The sequence below is a fragment of the Amblyraja radiata genome, chromosome 38 (assembly GCF_010909765.2).
Source record: "Amblyraja radiata isolate CabotCenter1 chromosome 38, sAmbRad1.1.pri, whole genome shotgun sequence".
Taxonomy (NCBI): Eukaryota; Metazoa; Chordata; class Chondrichthyes; order Rajiformes; family Rajidae; genus Amblyraja; species Amblyraja radiata.
In genome coordinates this window covers 12,363,252-12,385,423 of record NC_045993.1, presented here as the reverse complement: position 1 = coordinate 12,385,423, position 22,172 = coordinate 12,363,252, and the positions used below count along the sequence as shown (strand labels likewise).

At 49.9% G+C, this 22,172-nt stretch overlaps 1 protein-coding gene across 2 annotated transcripts in view; it reads right to left on the bottom strand.

The window, feature by feature from the left end:
* The window catches only part of rasd2 (RASD family member 2), a 48,619-nt gene that overhangs the window by 4,820 nt on the left and 21,627 nt on the right, over window positions 1–22,172 (bottom strand). Inside the window, exons 2-3 of one of the 2 annotated variants that reach the window (XM_033013276.1) lie at window positions 16,753–17,031; window positions 4,219–4,760 (exon numbers count right to left, since the gene is read on the bottom strand). In XM_033013276.1, coding sequence (XP_032869167.1) covers window positions 4,231–4,760; window positions 16,753–17,023 — 801 coding nt within the window. In that variant the 5' untranslated portion in view covers window positions 17,024–17,031 and the 3' untranslated portion in view covers window positions 4,219–4,230. Of the gene's footprint in view, window positions 1–3,975; window positions 4,761–16,752; window positions 17,032–22,172 lie in introns of those variants that run through there. The other variant, XM_033013275.1, reaches the window with a different exon arrangement.

The following is a 22,172-nucleotide window of genomic DNA, read 5'->3' as shown; positions in this document are numbered from 1 at the left end:
TTTTGGTAATGGTTTATTATTGTCATGTGTACTAAGATATACATGATTGCATGCTATCAGATTAGATAATACTATACATAAATACAATCAAGTCAAACTCTAAATACAATAGATGGAGCAAAGGGGGAGATACAGAGTGCAGAATATAGTTCTCAGCATTGTTGTGCACCAGTTCCAGAGACAAGGTCCAATGTCCGCAATGGGGTAGAGGTGAATCAGACAGTACCCTAGCTTATAGAGTTCTGTTCAAAAGCCTGATAACAGAGAGGAAGAAACTTCAGTTTAGTTTAGAGATAGAGCATGGAAACAGGTCCTTCAGCCTACCAGGTCTGCGCCGACCAGCGATCACATCCACACACTAGGGACAATTTACGGAAGCCAACTAACCTGCACATTTTTGGAATGTGGGAGGAAACCGGAGCACCTTGGAAAAAACGTGTATGTAGTCAGAGGAATAATGTACAAAGTCTGTAGTCATGATGGAACCAGGGTCTCCAGTGCTGTAAAGCAGCAACTCTACCACTGCGCCACTATGCTGCCCCCCGTGACTCCAGAGGCTAATCCTAACCCCTTCCTGCCTGATCCTGATCCTGAGTCTGGGGGTGCAAGGTCTGGAGGCACAAGGTCTGAAGGTCCTTCAGCCCACCCAGACGGGTGCTGTCTGTACGGAGTTTGTACGTTTCTTCATGGTTCCTCCCACACTCCAAAGACATACAGATTTGTAGGCTAACATTAGACACAAAAATGCTGGAGCACTCAGCGGGACAGGCAGCAATTCTGGAGAATGAATAGATAACATTTCAGATCAAGACCCTTCTTCTGGCTTTGTAGGCTAACTGGCTTGGTATAACTGTAAATTGTCCCTAGTCTGTGTAGGATAGTGTGAACGTGCAGGGATCGCTGGTTGGCACGGACCTGGTGGGCCGAAGGGCCTGCTTCCATGCTGTATCTCCAAACTAAATTTTTTTAAAAGCTGCAGCAAGTAAGAATATAATTGTTTCAGTCGCGGTGCACATGACATTCAAATACTCTTGTCGCTTGAGAGTGGGTGAAGGGGTGGCTGGTTGGCACCTTCAGAGGCAGCCCTGTCAAACTAAGGATCAGTCTGGATACAAAGTCTCCTCAACATTCACTGATAACCCAATTATGTTCTCAGTAGCAGACCAGTGAGTTTATGGTCACCCGTACCAATGGTAGCTTTACTCTCAGATTCACTTCATTACCTGAAAAATGCAGAATGTTGCACAATGAGATTTCTATTTGTATGTACTGGGCTAATCTTTCCCTATATTATCACACCCTGTATCTCTCTCCATCACCCCCTATATCTCTCTCCATCACCCCCTATATCTCTCTCCATCACCCCCTGTATCTCTCTCCATCACCCCCTATATCTCTCTCCATCACCCCCTATATCTCTCTCCATCACCCCCTGTATCTCTCCCCATCACCCCCTATATCTCTCTCCATCATTCCCTCCACAACCCTCCCCCACTGCCATCTCTGTTATCCTTTCAACTGTACTCCACCTCAACTTCTCCGTCATTCCCCCTCGATCACTTCGTCTCCCTCTCACTCTCCCTCTCACTCTACTCCTACCCCCCCCCCGTCCCCCAGCTCACCACCTCTGTCCCAACCACTACCTCTGTGCCTAACGGTTCCACCATTGTCACACCATTCCCCCACCTCTCTCCACTGCTCCTGCCCTCTCTCCCACCTCCTCCACACAGCCCTACTGCCTCACCATGACCCTAACGTCGCCCACCATCCCACCGCTGCCTCGAAGCCCCACCCCCAAAGCCGCACTGTCCTAATGCCCCTCCCCGACAGAGCCACACGTCGAGAGGTGAATCATGGGGAGCTTACGCTTTATTTAGTCTCCCTGTGGATAAGCCTTCTGCTGTGGGATGAGCTGGACAGCGAAAAACAACTCGTTATACTCCAACACGAAGAGAGAAAAGGGAGGAACCGCGGTGAACAGAGAGCGAGAGAGAAAGAGAGAGACAGCTGGTATATAGGCAACTGGGGATGGAGCAGTTTCCCCAGCCCAGCAGCAGTGGCAGCTCCCACCTGCCCCCGGACCCAGAGCTGGAGTGTTACCGCAGTCTGGCTATGGTGGTGTCTGGGTTCACTGAGGTGACAGGAGGGGTCGATGGGATGAGGCAGGAGCTGGATGCTCCTGAAAGTAGGGGAACTGGGACACAGCCAAGGTGGAGAAGAGAGTGGGTGGGGTAGGCCAGTGGGCTGAGCCTTTCAGCCAAGGGCAGAGTTGCTGGGCGGGTTTGGGGCACAGGTAGAGTTGGCAATAGGTCGAATTGGTGGGTGATCTGTAGGTGGGAGTGGGTGGGGTCTGTGTGGGGTAGGGTTAAGATGGTTCTATGAGCAGAGTTGATAACTGGGAGAGTTGGTGGGCGCAGACTGTGAGTGTGGGTGGGGTCTGGGTGGCAGACGCTGCTGAGCAGTGGGTGAGGCCTGTGCGGGCAGGGCTGGAGTGTTGGTGGGGCTGGCAGTAGGCCTGACAGGGGCAGTGGGTGGGACTGGGGCAGTGGGCAGGGCCAGGACTAGTAGTGTAGGGTGGGGCGGTTAGTGGGTAGTGGACTGGGTCAGGGCAGGACTAGTGGGGGGTGGGGGCGGTCAGTGGGTTGGGCCAGTTGGTGATGGGGCTGGGGCTGGGGCAGTGGCTGTGGGGCCATCCAAGGGCAGGATTTGGACAGTGGGTGGTGTCTGGTTATGGGCAGGGCCTTGTAGTTGGCGGGGTTGGGGCAGGGCCAGTGTTGGTGGGCAGGGCTTGTGTGGGGGCGTGGCTGGTTCAGTGGGCGGGGCTTGAGGGTGAAGGTCATGTCCAAAGATGATGGCTGTCGGTGGCCAGGGCCTGTTAGGTGTGGGTGGGGCCATGGTTGGGAGCGGGACCAAGTAATGGGTCAGGTCTGAGTATGGACAGTGGGCGGGGCCAGGTTAGGGGCGGGGTCTGGATTATGGACAGTGGGCGGGGCCTGTGTTGGGTGTGGAAGGAGGCCAGGTAGGGGCGGGGTCTGGGTGCGAGCAGTGGGCGGGGCCATATATGGGGCGTGGCCAGGTTGGGTGGGGTATGGGCGGGGTCAGGTTGCGGTGGGTGGGTGTGGGCGGGGACATGTAGGGGCGGGGTCTGTGTTGGTGTGGGCGGGCCAGGTAGGGATGGGTCTGGGTGTGGGCGGAGCCATGTGGGAGCAGGATCTGTTGGTGTGGGCGGGGACATGTAGGGGCGGGGTCTGGGTGTAGGCAGGGCCATATAGGGACGGGGTCTGGGTGTAGGCGGGGACATGTAGGGGCGGGGTCTGGGTGTAGGCGGGGCCATATAGGGGCGGGGTCTGGGCATGGGTGGGGACATGTAGGGGCGGAGTGTGGGTGTAGGCGGGGCCATATAGGGGCGGGGTCTGGGCATGGGTGGGGACATGGGGCGGATACATGTAGGGGCAGGGGCTGGGTGTGGGCGAGGACATCTAGGGGCGGGGTCTGGGTGTGGGCGGGGCCATATAGGGGCGGGGACATCTAGGGGCGGGGCCTATGTTGGATGTGGGTGGGACCAGCTAGGGGCGGGGTCTGTGTGGGAGGGGCCTATGTTGAATGTGGGTGGGGCCAACTAGAGGGGCGGGGACATGTAGGGGCGGGGCATATGTTGGATGTGGGTGGGACCAGCTAGGGGCGGGGTGTGGGCGGGGCTTATGTTGGATGTGGGTGGGACCAGCTAGGGGCGGGGTGTGGGTGGGGCCCGCTAGAGGGCGGGGTCTGGGTGTGGGTGGGGCCAGCTAGGGGCGGGGCTTATGTTGGATGTGGGTGGGACCAGCTAGGGGCGGGGTGTGGGTGGGGCCCGCTAGAGGGCGGGGTCTGGGTGTGGGTGGGGCCCGCTAGAGGGCGGGGTCTGGGTGTGGGTGGGGCCAGCTAGGGGCGGGGTTTGGGTGTGGGTGGGGCCCACTAGAGGGCGGGGTCTGGGTGTGGGTGGGGTCCGCTAGGGGGCGGGGTCTGGGTGTGGACAGTGGGCGGGGCTGAGTCGCTTCCCCCTCAGGCTCCCAGTGAGAAACAATCAGACATCCAGCAAAGGACTGAGGTGCTTTTTGCAAATCACCAGTAGATTGTGTGTCTGCTTTGATGGCGCTGATGGGTGTGTGATGTCTCTGATGGGGTGGGGGTTGGGTGCCAGGGGAGCGGGCCGTGAGCCGGGTGGGCCCGGGACTGCCCCACCCCTGGGGCCGCTCACTGGATGAGACACTTCTCCCGCTCCCTGGCCTGCCCCCGGCCCATCACCTTCTCCTTGATGTACGTCAGGTCGCTGTTGATGCTGGGCCTGCGGGCCAGGGGCGACACCATGCCAAAGGCGCCCACCTCCTTGACGCGCCTCAGGCGGAAGGACTTGCGGTGCAGCGCCTCGCAGTACTGCACCGAGATCTTGCGGTGGAGGGCCGGGCTCATCTCATGGGGCAGCTTGGCCATGCTGAACAGGGCCCGGAACATCTCCTCCACATTCGAGTTCTTCTTGGCCGAGATCTCGAAATAGACGCTGTTGGCGTCGCAGGCCACCAGCCGCTCGGCCTCGTCAGCCGGCACCTCCCGGTGCAGCTCGGCACGATCAGACTTGTTGCCGCACAGCGCCATGGGGATCTCCATCTCCTCTTCGGTCTTGCCCTTCAGACACATCTTGCACTCAATGATCTGCCTGCGCAGCCGTTGGACCTCCTCGAACGAGCCTCTGCTGTCCAGGCTGAAGACCAAGATGAACACGTCCCCTGCACAACAACAGGGGGGACAGGGTCACTGAGGGTCGGGGCAGTAATGGCCGGGGTATGGTGAGAACATTTAAACACTCTCTTGCTGCCAAGCCCCTTGTTCAATCCTCTCCCCCTCCCCCAACATCGCTGTCCCACCTGAAGCACCTTTGTACCCCCCGCCCTTCCCTCGCAGCTTCTCCCACTCACCCCCTGGGCCATTTCCTCCCTCCTCCTCGGCTTCCCCGGTCTCTACCTCCCTCCCTCCACCCTCATCCTCTCTCCCTCCTCCTCTCCCCCCCCCCCCCCCCACATCCCCTCCTCCTCCGACCCACCCAGTCCCTGCTGACCTTCACACACCCATACAAACTGATCCTACCTTATTTTCATATTCACTCTGCCCAGATTCTACCATGGCACCTACACTCTAGGGGGACAGTTAATCTACCAACCCGCATGTCTTTGGGATGTGTGACGAAACCAAACTCCACATCGACAGCGAAGGTCAGGATCGAACCTGGGTCTTGTGAGTTGAGAGGTAGCGCACAGCTTTAGCCCCGGAACTCTGCACATCCTGCTTCGGACACTCTTCCTCCCATCCTGTTCTGTATCAGCACCACTCTAACAGCCTAACCACTTCTTCACCTTGTCCTGGTGCCAAAGCATTTAAACCCAAGTCCCCTGGTCTGGGAATGGCCACTGTTGGGAACAGGCTTCCCCCATGACCCTGTCTGAACACCAAGATCTTGTACAATGAGAACAGAAAATGCTGGAAACACAGGGTAGGTCAGGCAGCAGCTGTGGAGGAGATACCGAGTTAACATAAATAGATAGACAAAAAGTGCTGGAGTAACTCAGTGAGTCAGGAGGCATCTCTGGAGGTAGAGGATGGTTGGGGAACATTTTGGGTCAGGACTGAAGAAGGGTCCTGACTCTTGTCACCCATCCTCCTCTCCAGAGATGCTGCCTGACCCGCTGAGTTACTCCAGCACTGTGTGTCAATCTTTGGTGTAAACCACCTTCTGCAGCTCTTTTTTTCTACACCGAGTTAACATTTCAGGTTGAGGTCCCTTTGTCAGAACTGATTGAATCATATTCATGGCCCAATGAATGATCCAGTATATTTTGTTTTTGTTTTAGACTTTGGGTTTCCATAATGTTGTCCGTCACTATCCTACCCTCTCCCGAGCTGCTCTGCTCCAAGGGGTAAAATCACAGCTTCTAAACTGAACAGGATTGAACTCACAACCTGCTGTAAGGGTATGGAGAGAAGGTGGGCCCCATGTCCCGCTGCCCAGCTCCTGGTTCACTCCTCTCCCCTCCCCACCCCGTAAATCTCTCCCACATCATCGCTTGGCTTCACATCTTTCCCATTCCAACTTCACTTGCATAGTGTTTTAGTTTTAGAGATACAGCGCGGAAACAGGCCTTTCAGCCCACCGGGACCGAGCCGACAAGCGATCCCTGCATATTAACACTATCCTTGGGACAGTTTTTACATTTACCAAGCCAATTTATCTGCATACCTGTATGCCTTTGGAGTGTGGGAGGAAACCAAAGATCTCGGAGAAAACCCTCGCGGGTCAAGGGGAGAATGTGCAAACTCCGTACAGACTGCACCCGTAGTCAGGATTGAATCTGGGTCTCCAGCGCTGCCAGGATCAATGCCAGAGACCCAGGTTCAATCCTGACTACAGTTATGTCTGTACGGAGTTTGTACGTTCTCACTGTGACCGCGTGGGTTTTCTCTGGGTACTCTAGACTCCTCCCACACTCCAAAGACGTACAGGTTTGTAGGTTAATTGGCTTGGTAAAAACTGTAATTTTTGCCTAGTGTGTAGGTTAGTGTTAGTGTATGTGGTGATCGCTGGCTGGTGTGGACTCGGTGGGCTGAAGGGCCTGTTTCCGTGCTGTTTCTCTAAAGTCTAAATCTCTTAAGCCTTAAAGTAAAAGCAATAAAGTTAGAACTAATTCTAAGGTGCAGTGACCAAAGCTTGAAGAAGTGCCAGGCATCTGTGGAGTTGTATCTGTGTCTGATGTCTGTTGAGTAACAGAGGGCCTGGCCAGCTGCAAGTGCAAATGGCCTAATGGGATCACGGCATGGTTACCCTGAACTGAGATGTGGGAGAGTGGAGGTCAGGAATAGATACATAATGTTCCAAAGGCCAGAGAGTTTGTACGTCCTTTGCAAGTTCAGCAAGGACATGCTGTGGGTTATCGAGCTCTCAGCACGGAGCCCAGATGTGCTCCCTCTCCAGCCCACCGTTTCACCACAGAAGCAACACTCTGAGGTGTATTGTCACTGAATGAATGGGAGCTGCCACCAGGAGCTCAAGAGACCTCGACAGGGTTCATAAGTCATAGAAGCAGAATTAGGCCATTCAGTCCATCAAGTCTACTCCGTCATTCAATCAAGGCTGATCTATCTGTAGAAGGGTTTCGGCCAGAAACGTTGCCTATTTCCTTCGCTCCATAGATGCTGCTGCACTTTTGATTTCTCCAGCACTTTTGTCTACCTTCGATTTTCCATCATCTGCAGTTCCTTCTTGAACAAGGCTAATCTATCTATCCCTCTTAACCGCATTCTCCTACCTTCTCCCATTAACTCCCGGCACCCTTAAACCCCTATCCCACGGTACGAGTTTATTCCAAGAGCTCTCCCGCGTTTACCTTGATTCGAACTCGGAGATTTACGGTAATGGCCACTCGTCGGCACTCGGGGCTCTCGTGGACATTTTTCATCATGTTGAAAAATCTTCACGAGTCTTCCCGTGCTTACCTGCAGTTAGCGAGTCTTCCAGAGTACCTGCCATTAGTGTAATGGGGCTGTCCCACTGTACGAGCGAATTCAAGAGTTTCCCCTGATTCGAACTCAGAGAATTATGGTAATAGCCGCTTGTGGGTACTCGGGGCTCTCATGGACATTTTTCAAATTTGCAGGATTTGCAGGTGCTCGCATCTTATGTAGAATATAAAATGTTGGAAGAACTCAGTAAGTCAGGCAGCGGAGGACGTGGAGAGGTGACGTTTAGGTTCGGGACTTCTTCAGACTGCTGAGTCAGAGTGAGAGTGGACGTGAGGGGAAGAATGACATTAAGCAAGAAGCTCAGGGTCACTCCTGATGCAGGTGTTCAGTATAACAAACATCTAATCTCTGTTTAGTTTCTCGAATACAGAGTACACATCGTGAACATTCAAAGCAGTGTAGCAGGAGGCACGGAAATCGCTATCAAAACGGGGGGGGACACAATTTCTTGGTGGCCGCGCGCGCATGCGCACACACGTGAGGCTTAGGCTGTGGGCCTTGTGGACGGTAACATCGGGATCTGACCTGGTTGTTGACCGACTCCGAACTCCAGCAACAGCAGCTTAGTCCGCCCCGAATCGTGGGGCTTGAATCGGCCCGTTCGCCAGGGCTTTTCATGGGCCGGCGGGGGCTTCGCCTCGATGCAGCTTGATTTTAAGTCGTGCCGGGTGCTGAAAGGCCCCGCGAATGGGCCGATTCAGCCCTTAGAAAGCGTCTGATAATGTCCGGATTACAAAACATGGGGGGGATTGTCCCCCACCTCTGAAAGCACCAGGATTTCCGCCCATGGTTACTAGTGTAAGAAGAAACAGCAGAGGAGCACAAAGTAACAAGGAGAGAGTGCAGAATAGATTTACCAAGATGCTGCCTGTATTAGAGGATTATATCTATGAGGAGGTTGAACAAACTTGGATTGTTTAGTCTGGAAAGTCGGTGGCTGAAAGAATAGTCGATAAAATTACAAATGGTATAGATAGGGTAGACAGTCAAAACTTTTTCCCCAGGAAGGAAATATGGAAGACTAGAGGGCATAGCTGTAAGTCCCGCTGTCGGGGGTGGCGATTGAGGCAAATATGATAGTGATGTTTAAGAGGCTTTTAGATAGGTGCATGTATATATGTAGGGAATGGAGGAAGTTGGATCACGTGCAGGCAGAAGAGATTAGCGGAAGGGCCTGTTCCTGCGCTGTCCTGTGTTCTTTATTGTTAACCTTTTCTGCCCTGGGCCTCCTCCATTGCCAGAGTGAGTCCCACCACAAATTGGAGGAGCAGCACCTTATATTTTGCTTGGGCAGTTTACACCCCAGCGGTATGAACAATGACTTCTCCAATTTCAGGTAGTCCTTGCTTTCTCCCTCCTTCGCCTTCCCTTCCTGGCTCTCCCACAGCTCAGTCTCCGCCTCTTCCTTTCTTCTCTCCCCCCCCCCCCCCCCACCTCCACATCATTCTGAAGAAGGGTCTCGACCCGAAACGTCACCTATTCCATCGCTCCTTAGATGCTGCCTCACCCGCTGAGTTTCTCCAGTATTTTTGTCTACCTTCGATTTTTCCAGCAATTGCAGTTCTTTCTTAGACATGTGAGAGAGATTAGATTAGAGGATGGCTCTGTGATGAGAACAGACTCAGTAGGCTGAACGGCCTTCTATGTTATAAAGAAATATGAGAACAATGTGGGAAATGTGTGTGTTTTTTTATCTGTGCATGGGAATAATCTTCTGGCTCATTTTCACAGTTCCATGGGTAAAGACGGCTTTCCAAGAGCAAGGTTTGTTGGATCGTTATTACAACATAATAGTGTGGTCACGGTGACGCAGCGGGAGAGTTGCTGCCTTACAGCAAATGCAGCACTGGAGACCCGGGTTCGATCCCGACTACGGGTGCTGTCTGTACGGAGTTTGTACGTTCTCCCCGTGACCTGCGTGGGTTTTCTCAGAGTTCTTCGGTTTCCTCCCACACTCCAAAGACGTGCAGGTTTATAGGTTAATTGGCTTGGTAAATGTAAAAATTGTCCCTAGTGGGTATAGGATAGTGTTAATGTCCGGGGATCGCTGGTCGGCGCGGACCTGGTGGGCCGAAAGGGCCTGTTTCCGCGCTCTATCTCTAAACTAAACTAAACTTTTGGACTGGATTCTAAACAAAAGACTGGTGCGTTTCTGTAGAAGTAGTCAGTTAGGAAAAACTATTGTCCATGATTTAAAAAGGAGCTCCGGGTAAGCTGAGATAGGTGACTGCAGGGTAAACAGCATACTCGAGGACCAGTCTCACTTCGTTCACTCCCTCCTCTCCCCTCTCTCATCAGGCAAGAGGTACGGGAGTGTGAAAACGCACACCTCCAGATTCAGGGACAGTTTCTTCCCAGCTGTTATCAGGCAACTGAACCATCCAATCAACAACTGGAGAGCGGTTCCGAGCTACTATCTACCTCATTGGAGACCCTCAGACTACCTTGAATCGGACTTTACTGGACTTTATCTTGCATTAAACATTATTCCCTTTATCATGTATCTATACACTGTGGATGGTTTGTAATCATGTATGGTCAATAGACATTAGGTGCAGGAGTAGGCCATTCGGCCCTTTGAGCCAGCACAGCCATTCAATGTGATCATGGCTGATCATCCACAATCAGTACCCCAATTCCTGCCTTCTCCCCATATCCCCTGACTCCGCTATTTTTAAAAACTCTAACTCTCTCTTGAAAGCATCCAGAGAACCGGTTTCCACCGCCCTCTGAGGCAGAGAATTCCACAGACTCACAACTCTCTGGGTGAAAAAGTATGTCCTCATCTCCGTTCTAAATGGCTTACCCCTTTTTCTTAAACTGCGGCCCCTGGTTCTGGACTCCCCCAACATCGGGAACATGTTTCCTGCCTCTAGCGTGTCCAAACCTTTAATAATCTTATATGTTTCAATAAAATCCCCTCTCACCCTTCTAAATTTCGGAGTATACAAGCCCAGCCACTCCATACTATCAACATATGACAGTCCCGCCATCCTGGCAATTAACGCTGCACTGCACTTTCCGCTGACTGGTCAGCACGCAACAAAAGCTTTCCACTGTACCTCGGTACACGTGACAATAAACTAAACTAAACCACTAGAAAACTACAACGGGCATTGTAGGGCAAGATGCAGGATACAAGAGGCAGCTCAGGCAAGGGTGAGACGCAGTGCCCATGCAAGAGGGCATTAATGAGGCCTTGGGGAGATGGGTTTTATGCACTGATTTAGAGAGGGAGCAAGGAATACATCTGATGAGCAGAAACTAAGCTCTCTGAGAAAAGTGTGGATATCCACAGCAGCTCACAGTAGATAGATATAGTATGCCTTCAGTCTGGATTTCCCTTGTGAAGTGATACCAGGAACGTCAATGGCCAGGAAGCATTAAGGTGAAGGGCAGAAAGGTGATGATTGTCCATTAGGCTGATGGAGACGCAGGGAAGCTTCATCCATTTGTTGTGACTTCACTCATCTCTTACCAAAACAAAAAAGAGTTGATGGGATGTATGTGTACGATCTCTGTTGAACAAACTCTCTCACTTATACAGCTGCACATTGCACTACTCGCAGTTGACATGACGATATGAAGGGATGCTCTGTTCACATTCAGCTCCACAGCTTGTCCAAGGTCCACAGAAAGTGCTTTACTGTGGAGATATTCATGGCACAGGGGACCTCAGTGACGACATCACTGGCAGTTCTCCATCATCTGTGGAGTGTATGAAGACCAGAGATGGGGAGTGAAGAGCTCATTTCCACAGAATTTCCATTGAAGCCATATCCTACCACAGCATCTCTGGGGAAAATGCATTCCCAGGCTCCGTTTTTCCAAGAATAGGAATGCAGCGACATGCGATGATGTTCTGCATGAAGAGGTCGTTGTCCGTGCTCTTTGACAGTGAAGGTCACAGTGGCTCCACTCTCTGCTCAGCGGATCACTCCCTGATGTCAGCGCAGACGTTTACACGGGCTCCCGCACTGCTGCAGCGAGAAACTGGCTCAGACACCGTGTTCGCTTAGTTTTGGGTTTGTCTACTATGATTTCAGTGAGGACTAGGTGGCATCACAGACACTGGGATTTGCCAGTGTGGCTGGCCCCCATCTCTGTAAGGACATGAACTCCTTCAATAACCTGGACCATCAACATGATTCCACTCCCACAGCGCTCACGGATCGCTCGACCTGTTTTTGTCAAAAGGGTGAACTCTGATTTTCAGTTACTTCATGCTGTCCATTAATCTCCACCCTGCACTCACTCCCAAAGGGTGGAGATGAGGACCCAGGCGGGTTGAACACCAGCACCTAAATTAATTCACAACAGAGAAGATTGGTCATGGCAATATGCTGAGTGTGATGTTGGAAGGCACTTGACAAATGCCCCACAGAGTGGTGGTCCATCAAGTGGTTTTATGGATGCACAATTAAAAAGGAAGAATCGATTGGGAGTAGACAAAAATGCTGGAGAAACTCAGTGGGTGAGGCAGCATCTATGGAGCGAAGGAAATAGGCAACGCTTCGGGCCAAAACCCTTCTGCGGACCAAATGGATTGGGTTAAACTGCAAGCTCGCTCCCTGATGATCTGGTTTTGGGTTCATCTTACATTTCAGCTGAATTTGCACCATCATATAGTTGCAGTTCAGATGAAACTTGTAGTAAATAGTCACGCAGATAGAAGGCACCAGAGGCTGCAGATGCTGGGACTGTGAAACAAACTGTCGGGAGAACTCAGTGGAGGGAAATTGACAGACAATGTTTTGGGTTGGGACCTTCTTCAGATTGATGCAGTAGAAGGGAGATGGTGGATTCATATAATTACAACCAAGAGCGGGAATGTACAGATAAGCTCTATTACTCTTTCAAAGAGCCCACACACTGGGTTGAATGGTGCCTTTCTGTGCTGTATAATTCCATGACTTTCTAATTTAAGTCTTTCATTTCTCTTTCCTTCACTAATTGCTCTTTTTATTCTTCACCTCCTGCATTCCTTTTAAAAAAAACACTAATTTAAGTCAAAGTATCTCACTTAGCACTCATGATGTGCTCCTGGCCTTGCGAGTGCTAACTGAATCAGCTCTAAAGGGGACATTACACATATGGAGATGGATAGGAAATTAACACTGCCAGTATCTCAAGAATGATAAATGAGGAATTTGTTAATATATAAAAGAACGGTAATACATCTGAAAGAATGAACTCCATCCCCTCGCCTTTACCCCCTCTACTCCCCTTCTCCCTCTACACCCTCCCCCCCTTCCCGCTCTCTCTCTGTCCCTGCCCCGCTATCTCTGCTCCTCTCTCTGTCTCTGCCCCCCTCTCTGTCTCTGCCCCTCTCTCTCTGTGCCTGCCCCTCTCTCTCTGTGTCTCTGATCCCTCTCTCTCTCTGCCCTCACTCTCTACCCCCCCCCCATCCCTCTCTAGATATGCCTGCGAGTTGGGGGCTATGCGTCAGTGGATGGGGCGGGAATGGGGTAAAAGGAGCCAATTAATAATACTAATATAATATCAAGGGGGGTGGTTAGTGTGTGTGTATATGCGGGGGGTAGTTAGTGTGTGTGTGGGGGTGGTTAGTGTGTGTGTGACGCCGCAGGCCGCCCCCCCCCCCCCCCCGGGACCACGCGTTGAGGGAACGGGACCCACTTGGTTTAGTGAGACTTAAAACAATATGCAATACTACCTGAGAAATATGAATTCACAAACACTTCAGAGCAGCAGTGGGAGAAGGAGATGCTGTGGAAGAGGCTACAGCTGAGCGGTTGGGCCAGACCCTGACCTTTACAGGGTTGCCCACTGTCTTGCCCACATCTTCTGCACACGGAGCATTTCTTTGCAGGAGATACTGTCGAGCACAACTCCCTTCACCAAGTCGCTGAGCTCCTGATCAAGGCCACTCTCAGAAAATCCCTCCGTTCCCTCCTCGGCCTCTGTGGTGGCGTCCATCAAAACCGCTGCGGTCGGGTTTCCTTCAACCCGAGTCTCTACAGTTGCAGTGTCAACGTCCTCCATGTGGACACGCTGTAGTTCCAACTCTCACAGGTGAGGACCGCCTTGGACGTACTGTTATCATTGATGACCTTCCTGATGTTGTACGAACTCCAGAATTCCCACATCAAGCTTATTCATCTATTGTTTTCACCGGTTGATGGGAGGTGTGTTGAAGGTAGTAAACGTCGAAATTAGACATCATGGCCTAGTCCATTGCCTAGATAAGGCAAGTGATGTTTGGTGGAAGGTACACCAGGTCCCTGGAAGGCAAGTTGGGAGGCTATCCTCCAAAGGTTATCACTAAGGGGGGGGGGTGTCTTTGGAGACCTCAATCCAGGTGCACGTTTTCCTTCTTGGGAGATGAGGATGCATGACAGCATCCTTTCTAAAATAAACCCTGTCCAGTAACACTGAAGATGAGTGAGCAGCATTGATGCCATGCTTGATGATGTTTAAAGGCGGTGCTCCCAGGCAGCCTGCTCAACAGTGCATTACTCCGGCCTTTATATTTGAGGATTGCTGCACGGGAGGCCCTGAATAACCTTGTCATCGATCCCCCATCCCCCTGTTTCTGAAGTGGGCAAAGCTGCATGTGGCCATGATCAGGAGCTGACTTAAATGCATGCGGTGGGCAGTTCAATCCTCCACCCTTGTGCATAACGCGATTTCACTCTACTCTAACGCAAAGCTCCTTGAATGAATGAACACAGCGTTCACTGAAGAGTCTTGGTGAAGCTTGGATCTTGCCTGCATTTCTCAAAACCTTTTGGATGGTCAGTGGCGCAAAACTGAATCTGGACGAACCTTCACCTGGTGCTCACCTACCTCGAACTTACAAGATACAAGATACATTTATTTGTCACATGTGCCAGTTGGCACAGTGAAATGTAATCATCAAACAGCCATACAATGAAAATAGAGAACACAACATAGAGTTGATAGAATTCAACATAAAACATCCCCACACAGCAGAATCAAAAGTTTCCCACTGTGAGGGAAGGCACCAAAGTCAGTCTCTTCCTCTAATCTGTCCCCCAATGTTCACCCGTGGTCGGGGATTCTATGGATGCTTAATATTTTAACGCCTGTTTATAATGTTTAGCGCTTAAATTACGTATTTTCTGTGTTAAATCGGTTAATAAAGTTATTAGCCACACTTTACTTCTTCCCAACGACACATCACACGACGTGCGGTGACCGGAGAGCGGCAGGTAGACGGAGCTGGTTATGCGGGTCCCGGAGACCGCCATCCCGCTCGGGCCGCTTCTGCCTCAGGGAGTCAGGGCCCCAGCATCCACCTGTCACTGCCGCTGGATCCCATTGGACGAGCGGTAATGGCTCTGCGCCCGCGTTGCCCGGGCCAACGCGATTCAAGATGGCTGCCTCCAGCAGGCGGGAAGGGCGAGGCCTGGGTGTGGCGGGCGGCTCGATGACCGCCTCCTCTGGTGAGTTTCAACGAGTTTATTATTTTGATATTGTATAGAAAGCGTCTGAAGAAAGTTCCCGACCCGAAACGTCGTCTCAACATTCCCTTCACAAATGTTGCCTGACTCGCTGAGTCCTCCCAGGCTCAGCACTGTAGAGATGCTGGTTTACACCGATGGACACAAAATGCTGGAGTAATACCCAGAGATGCTGCCTGACTCACTGAGTTACTACACATTTTGTGTCTATCCAAGGGTATTTTAATTTACCGGTTGATTCTTGCTTTATAAGATGGCGTCGTTCCTCTGCGTGATTGCTCACAACACGGACCAAGAGTCTACTCCGAGTAACGCATCCCTCCCCGCGTGTCTGGGATAACATCTCTCCTGACCTGCCTACTGACCATTATTCATAGTTGATCACAGCCCATGTCTGCCCACTACGATCCAGCTGGATTGGTGCACTTGCCTTGGTCCGTGAGTATATAGGGAGGTTTCACGGCAGTCGGGTCACGACCCATGACCCGTACTGTTGCTACGCTACTCCAAATGGATTACACGCGATGAACTGCAGGTAGGCACTTACCATTGATTCCAGCGTAGCGGGCCCGTTAAATCCCGCTGAAATTGTCAATTTTTGCGCTGTAAATAATGATGGAAATCGGGATAAGCGTGAGAGACATTTATCCTACTTCAGAATTCCAAAAGTGAGGAGAAATGACGGTAGATAGAAGCGAGAGCTGAAGGGACAACAACAGCCAGAGTGCTTGGCGAACATTGGCCGTTTGCTCACTGCATTTCATCAACTAAGGCATTATTTGTGTTTTTTCTTGATTCCTTTGGCATCTAAAAAGTTTCAGAAGTGATAAATCTGGCTGTAATTTTTTTTAATCGCCCATGGTTCCTGAGTGGGTTTTTACATACAAAAAGAAAACGCCTCTGAAGCAAAATTTACAGACAGATTTATCACTTCTGAGACTTTTTAGATACCAAAGGAATCAAGAAAAAACACAAATAATGCCTTACTGTTGATGAAATGCAGTGAGCAAACGCGATAATTCCCAATATTTTCAATTCCGATATCTTGCACAGCCAATGTTTACCAAGAACTTTAGCTGCTGTTGTCCCTTCAGCTCTCGCTTCTCTTTACCTTCATTTCGCTTCACTTTTGGAATTCTAAAGTTGGGTACATGTCTCTCACACTTACCCCGACTCCCACAATTTTTTTCAGTGCAAAAACTCAACATTTTGGTGGTTTTTAACAGGTAGGAAAGTACGCGTTTCTTGTATTAATAACATATACCGGAAGTGACGGATGTCCTCCAGATGGATTGAGCGGCTCCGTGCGTCAAGCCGTATGACCCAGTGACCTTACGTGCAACCCCCCTATATCTAGGCAAAGCCAGAAAGCCACCTGTAACGTCTTCTGATCTATCCCACCAGATAGATCGAAATATTCTCCTACCACCGGAAGCCAATTTATGCGCGTACTCATTACTTCACTCATGCGACCTCTATCCATCCCTCTTTACCCCCCTCCATTTTCAGTCTACTGCACTCTCCCTCCTTGCTGCTAGTCTCACTCCATCTCCCCACCGTGCCCCTTTCCACCCCATACTTTCTCTAAACACGGTATTTCTGTCCATTCATTTCATATTTTCCTATTTTCTCCGTATTATTATTTATCCCTCTCTCCCATTTCATTTTTCGCTTTTTCCCCTGATGCTTTCTCTCTATCTTTCCTTTCCTTTCCTCCCATCTCCCTGTTTGTTTTATCCTCCTTCTCCTTGTAAACACCCACCTGTCAGAATGGAAAGCCTCCTCATGGCAGGGAAGGGGTGGTTGCCGGATGTGTCGAGGATGTCGAGCTGATAGATGTCACCGCGGATGTTGTAAACCTTGCGGTGGAAGTCTTCGATGGTGGGAGTGTAGTGCTCCTCGTACCTGCTGTTGAGGAACCGCGACACGATACATGACTTCCCCACTTTGGAGGCCCCCAGGACCACCATCCTGTAGGAGTTCTTGGCTGGGACATTGAGCATGGCAGGAGTTGAATGGAAAGGCTTCATCATCACCCCACCTAGGCAACAGAAGATTCCAGTTAGACAACTGTTACTGAAAGCTCAGGCAACAAGCTTGTCGGCTCCCTTTAAGGGTGTGTCAGATACACTTTTGGGTCCTGGTTTCTGAACCCCTCTTTCCCCAGTTTTCTTCCAGATGCAGCATCCAGCCCAATAATTAACCATTGTCAGCTGCGTATGTGGTTGCTCCAGTAGTTTGTTAGAATCATACAACACATAAATAATGTGTAGGAAGAAACTGCAGATGCTGGTTTACACTGAAGATAAGCACAAAATGCTGGAGTAACTCAGCCGATCAGGCAGCATCTCTGGAGAAAAGGAATAGGCGACATTTTGGATCAAGACCCTTGATCAGACAAGGCGAACACAGAAATAAGCCCTTCAGCCCAGCGGGTCTGTGCTGATCACCAACCACCCATCTACACTAATTCTGAAGTCTGAAGAAGGGTTTCGGCCCGAAACGTCGCCTATTTCCTTCGCTCCATAGATGCTGCTGCACCCGCTGAGTTCCTCCAGCAATTTTGTGTACCTTACACTAATTCTATATTTTATTCTCCCCATATTGTCATCAACTTTCCTCAGATTCTACCCTCCCCACCCACTGGGGGCAATTTACAGCGGCCAATTAACCTTAACACCCGCACTCTTTGGAATGTGGAAGGAAACCAGAGCACCCCAAGGAAACCTACACAGTCACAGGCACAACATGCAAACGCCACAGTCAGCAGCCGAGGTCAAGATCGAACCCGGGTCTCCGGCGCTGTGGGGCAACAGCTGTACTCGCTGCGCCACTGTGCTGCCCCTATGGACAGACACTGGACCATGGGTCATGGAGAGCCTCGGTTTCCAACACTGACCTCCTCCCTGCTCCATTAGGTGGATGTCGGAAGGGCAGAGGCCCAATCTCAAACCTCCCCTTTCTTTCAAAAACGCTGGAGCGTATCGTTGCGTCGCAACTTAATTCCCACCTCCTTGCGTATAACCTACTTGAACCCCTCCAATCTGGCTTTCGCCCCCTCCATAGCACAGAAACTGCTCTCCTCAAAGTCCTCAACGACCTCCTCACCTCTGCTGACACTGGTTCCCTCAACATCCTCATCCTCCTCGACCTGAGCGCAGCCTTCGATACAGTGAACCATAACATCCTGCTCACCAGACTCAAAGACCTCGGCATTGAAGGCTCTGCACTCAGCTGGCTCCGTTCCTACCTTTCCAACAGATCCCACTTCATCTCTCTCCACAACCACACCTCTGCTACAGCCACAGTCACTCAAGGCGTTCCCCAAGGCTCCGTACTCGGCCCCCTCCTCTTCATCATCTACATCCTCCCCCTTGGTCAGATACTCCGCCACTTCAATCTGGACTTCCACTGTTACGCTGATGACACCCAGATTTACCTTGGCACCAAATCCCCCCACAACCCCCCCCTCTCCCATATCAACTCCTGTTTGTCAGCTATAAAAACCTGGATGCAACATAATTTCCTCAAACTCAACAGCGATAAGACAGAATTCCTCCTCATAGGCTCCAAAGCCACACTCAGCAAAATCAATAACCCCACTCTCACCATCGGCGGCACCACTGTCTCCCCATCTCCCCAGGCCCGCAACCTTGGCGTGATCTTTGATTCCACCCTCTCCCTTGAGCCTCACATCCGCCATGTCATTAAAACCTCCTTCTTTCATCTCCGCAACATCGCCAAACTCAGACCCTCTCTCACACCGCCTGCTGCTGAAAGACTCATCCATGCCTTCATCTCCTCCCGACTGGACTATTGCAACTCACTTCTCCTTGGCATCAGCTCCACCTACATCAACCGACTCCAACTGGTCCAGAACGCAGCCGCCCGACTCATCACCCACACCAAATCCTGGCATCACATCACTCCAGTCCTCAAAAAACTTCACTGGCTTCCCATCTCCCACCGGATCACCTACAAAATCCTGGTCCTCACCTACAAAGCCCTCCACCATCTGGCCCCCCCATATCTCACTGACCTCCTCTCCCCCTACCAACCCTCACGGTCCCTCAGATCCACATCAGCCGGTCTCCTCTCCATCCACAAGTCCAACCTCCGCAGTTTTGGGGACAGAGCCTTCTCCAGGGCAACTCCCAGGCTCTGGAACTCCCTCCCCCAACTGATCCGCAATTCCGTGTCCCTCACCATCTTCCAGTTCCGCCTCAAGACCCATCTCTTCACCTCTGCCTATCCTTAGCCCCACGTCCCCGTCCCTTTTCATCTGTGCATTAATTGCCTCATACTGTGTTTTGTATTGAATTCTGTCTTTACTTTGTGTACTAGTCATGTCTCTACTATTTATTTCATTCCCCTTACATGTTTTTCCTCTACATGCTCAATTTTTGTAAGGTGTCCTTGAGACTCTTGAAAGGCGCCCATAAATAAAATTTATTATTATTATTATTATCTGTGGTACCCTCTACTTGGACTGAACGCTGTGTGAGTACGTGATAGGAGTAGAGGAGCAGAAGGGATTGCATTGCAGATTGGTTGCAAAGTGAGAGCAGGCCGTTCTGTCTATCGAGCCTGTATCAATGTCCTACGAAGGCTTCAAGGATTTTAACCTGAAAATGTCATCAATTCCTCTCCTCCCCATACACCTGCAGATGTGCTCGACACGCTGAATTCCTCCAGCTAATTGTTTGTGGCTGCATGCAAAGGTTAGGTCCACCCCTTTGCTTTTACCTCCTAGCTCTTTCCTTCCAGATGCTAATTCTCTTTTTTTGAATGCCAAAGTTGAATCTTCCTCCACTACCACCCTAGCAAAGTGTCTGGCCTTGATTATTATCTGCTCCTCCTCCCTCTTTTGGTTCTTTTGCTCTATTTTTATTTATTTTTTAATATTTTTATTAGAAGCAAGTACATATCATTATAAAAACATTTCATGTATATCAGTCAGTCATACATTGCTAATATTATCAGTTATATATTGACTCTGCTTCTAGTTTGTTTTTCAATAGATAGAGAATAAGAAAGAAAAAAAAAACATGATAAAGAAGAATGGAATGATTTACTAATAATATAACATTGGAGATGGGTTCGTTAATTATAAAGTATAACTTTTCATCTAATCCTGAGTTCGAGCTTCAGTCAGGTTCCCGTGCTGAACCGATCTACCCCTTCAAATAGTCAATAAATGGAGACCATGTTCTGACAAAAAGTTCTTGTTTGTCCATTAAGACAAGTCTAGTCCTTTCCAAATGTAAGGTCTCCGACATTTCCATAATCCACATTTTAATTGTAGGGGTTATAGGACCTTTCCAAAATTGTAATAATAATTTTTTTCCCAGTTATTATACTATAGTCGAGAAAGTTTATTTGGCTTGTTGTAAATGTTAAGCTTTGTTCTGATATTCCTAGTATTATTAGTTTTGAGTCAGGATCCAATTGGGTGTTCTTTTGCCAGTCATCTTCAATCTACTTCCAGCCTTGTAAACCCTCAGTCAACAGGAACAGTTCCTCTCTATTTGTCCTTTCTAAATACCAACCATCAGATCCCTTTGTACCATTCTCTGATCCATTGCACCCAGTCAGAAAAAACACCAGCTTCTCCTGTCTATCTTCAACAATGAAGCCCTTGGTCCCTAGAATCAGTTCAGTAAAAGTACTCTTTCCAAAGCCTTCACATCTTTCTCAAAGTATGACACCAGATCTGGACACTCTGCTCCCCATTGTGGCTGAACTAGTACTTTATAAACGTTAGAACCAAATAACTGCAGATGCTGGGCTGGTTAATACACAAAAGAACACAAAATGCTGGAGTAACTCAGTGGGTCAGGCAGCATCTCTGGAGATCATGGATAGGTGACGTTTCGGGTCGTGAACATTCTGTCTTAAATAAGGTCTCGACCCGAAACGTCACCTACCCATGTATGCCGCCTGACCTTCTGAGTTACTCCATCCAGGACATTATGTTCCTTTATAAAAATTAATTGTGTCTTTATGCTTCTGTTTATAAAGCTCAAGATCATGCATGTGTTTTTTTTGGTTCACTATTTCTCAACATGCCCTGCCACTTTCCGTGAACTCTACACATAAACCCATATCAGTCTCTCGTACTCTCATCACAATTGTGTGCCCTACAATTTACATGGCTTCCTCTCACCAAATATCATGTGTCTCAGCATTATCTATCGTCATTTCCAACAGTCTCTCTATATCTCCTCTCAGATCTCTGAGTTTTGTAAAATATGCCCCATACCCCAAGTCTGGGCCTTTGTGTGCATTCAGCAAAGCAGTGATCCTGGCCACTGGGCAGCACCACGATACACCAGTCTAAAACCCACCTCTCACTACTGCTCAAATCTTCTATCCGCACCATTGCAGTTAGATGTCCAGATCGAATGTGGAGACTGGTTTGGAGGGCAGGAGATGCTCTCTGATACACCCTGTAATCAGGCTCATGGGTCAGGCCTCTGCTAACTCCCCATTCCAAACTGCAGGGGTACGTGTTGAGGGACGCTCAGAAGCTTGGTGCAGCCAACGTCAAGGCTCTGTGGGGGAGGACCATGATCTAGGATCCTTCCATGGCTGGAGATTGAGGGGGTGAGTTCGGTGGGAACATCCCTCAAACAAAGGAAGCAATATGCACTTTAGACTCAAAAGGACATTGATCAGAGTTCTTTCTCAATGGTGGTGAAAGAAACAGAGATTGAACTAACCTAGGCTATTCCAAGTACAAAAATTGTTAATATGTCATGGAAAGATAGAGAAAATAATCAAAGTATCCAATGAAATGTTTTGTGGTGGAAGTAAATAATATTGGCAAATGGCTGCAGGAAGATGTTAGTAGCCTGGTGAAGTGGACAAAATTGTGGCTAGGGAAAGCGATAGTAAATGGCAGAATGTGGAGGAAGAGAAGGATTCACCGATGGTGGTGAAGAAGGCATCATTTAAAATTTAGAACAGAGACTTAAGGAATAAAGTTAGCAGTCTTGAACGTGCTGGGTATGCTCTCTTCTGGCAATACTTGGCTTTAAACCTGAGGGGTAGAATTTTGTTCACCAAAAGGTATGTGGGCAAAGGGAGGGATCTGAGGTATGCTACAAGTCAGTCGTCAGCCTGTACCCCAGATACATAGTAGACAATGGCAACTTGAATGGTGACACAAACATGAGGCTT